This window comes from Sphaeroforma arctica (assembly GCF_001186125.1).
Source record: "Sphaeroforma arctica JP610 unplaced genomic scaffold supercont1.5179, whole genome shotgun sequence".
Lineage (NCBI taxonomy): Eukaryota > Ichthyosporea > Ichthyophonida > Sphaeroforma > Sphaeroforma arctica.
The window spans coordinates 1-2081 of record NW_014035379.1 but is presented as its reverse complement, the minus strand read 5'-3'; the positions used below and the strand labels follow the sequence as shown (position 1 = coordinate 2081).

At 40.2% G+C, this 2081-nt stretch overlaps 1 protein-coding gene across 1 annotated transcript; it reads right to left on the bottom strand.

Moving 5' to 3' along the window:
* Positions 1-401: 401 nt before the first annotated feature.
* SARC_14845 (hypothetical protein) lies at positions 402-1520 on the bottom strand (the record flags this gene model as incomplete). The annotated part of the gene is made up of 2 exons (XM_014291023.1): positions 1272-1520; positions 402-759 (listed from the first exon to the last, which is right to left on the bottom strand). Coding segments are annotated over exons 1-2 (520 nt in total), but the record flags the coding sequence as incomplete, so codon positions are not given.
* Between the last annotated feature and the right edge of the window lie 561 nt (positions 1521-2081).

Genomic DNA, 2081 nt, shown 5'->3' with positions numbered 1-2081 from the left:
TGTGTGTGTGTGTGTGTGTGTGTGTTTGTGTGCGTGCGTGTGTTTCAAAATATATATATATGTATGTATATATATGGGTGTGGATGTGTTGTTTGTGTTGTGTGTGTATATGTGCAAATATTAGATATATATATACGAAAATATTGTTTTTCATACATACATATATTTGTGGGTGTGTGTGTTTGTGTGTGTTTGTGTGTGTTTTTGTGTGTGTGTTTGTGTGATGGTACACATGTGTGTGTGTGTGTGTTTGTACGTGTGCACTTTTGTGTGTGTACATGTCTGTGATCTATGAATATATGAATCGATATATTAAAAAAACCATAAATAGCGATTATATGTGTATGCAACGACTACTATGGCTATTCTGCTAGCATGTGTTACTGTTACATTTGACATACCGTTGCTCAGCGATGAGCTCGACCTACTCGATTCATTTTTCTTCGTATCCATGGTCGATGATAGCAAGCGTCTGAGAGCTGTCTTGCGTGAGCCTACCGGCGATACGCTTGGTGAGGGTCGCGGAGAGGCTCTGGGGGAAACAGTGGGTGAGGGTCTGGGTGAAGCTACGGGTACAAAGGCAAGCGGCAGGGAACCCCTACGTTTTGGCATGATTATATCTTTTCTTGCCATGTTTGTAACCCGTTTAGTTATTTCTTCCTGGCCTATGGAGTTACGAGAAGGCGGTCTCGACGCAGGCTTGGGCGATGCTCGACCGCTGTTCTCTGCTGATAGAAGCGTCGCCTTGACGAGATTCGTCTACATCGTATGATAGGGATGCGTACAATGAGTGGTGAGATGTGTACAAATTGCTGGAACTCAAATATGAGTGAGAACTATCGACAGCTTAACACGAGCAAATGTGTGCTAACAAATGTAATCCTAGGGCATACGAGATACTATGATATGAAACAAAACTCCCACAATAGACGTGGAGAGTCAGATGTACATGCCGCTTCTGTACCAAATATTACTACATGTGAATATAAATCTATCCATATCTAACGAATTAACTGAATTGTGCACGGTTATACGCCACTCTCATACACGCCACAAAATAGTCAATATTTCTAAGCCTAACATAAGTGACAAGCTGTAGGTGTATCACAATTGACTACTGAATACACATATATAGTTTAATGTGAGCACGTGAAGCATGTCAACCGCGTGAGCAACCACAGTGACATACCACAATATGCCTAGTAAGCCGCAGTTCGCACTGTATATAACAATACGCCTAAATATTATTGAAATTGATTATGAAATCTTACCTTAGCCCTTGGTAACGAAGACATTCTTTGAAGAGAACGTGCCCGGAATGATAGCGCTGAGCCTGTTGGTACGCGTATAACTTGACTGATGACCCCTCGAGGTCCTCGTAATACAGTACTGTACGTTTTAAAGCACCAATACGTGAACGCAAGTGTCGCCATACACTGTCTTGGCAATTAACAGGCTATGTCCGGCAGGTAAGACAAGATTATTGGGATGCTTTGGATGCTCTATATTGCGTAAGCGCGTCACATTCGTACTGCGAGCCGGGTTTCACAGTGTGCGAGTGTATGTTCTATTGCTCGAAAGCTGTATCGTGTATGTATACAGGTAAACAGCTGTGTTGCGATGTTTGCACAGAGTCGTCGGGTAGATTTGAAATCTGATCCGTATTTCGTGTAGGTTGAAAAAAATAGATCTACACGGGCCAGCAGTGGCGCGTAAATAAATAAATAGGAATTTGTTGTATTATTATTTATTACATATTTTTCACATAGAAATAAATACATAAGAGGCAATTTTTATAATTACGATAAAAAAAATACATCTAAGAAATTTCCAACGTACTCTCATACGATAGCCTCATTCTTACTAGTCAAACAAGTCGTGTTCGTGAATCGTCATACATACCACAAGATTATGTTTTCCATCGTCTCAAACTGTTTCATTCTCTTAATAGGGATAATATGTTAATGCATTTATCTCTGTGTGCTTGCGTCTGTAGTTTAAAGTATGCTCGTACTCTTATTGATTTTCTCAAGCATCACATAGATACTCCTTTGATATTATTAAGCACTATATGTATATTG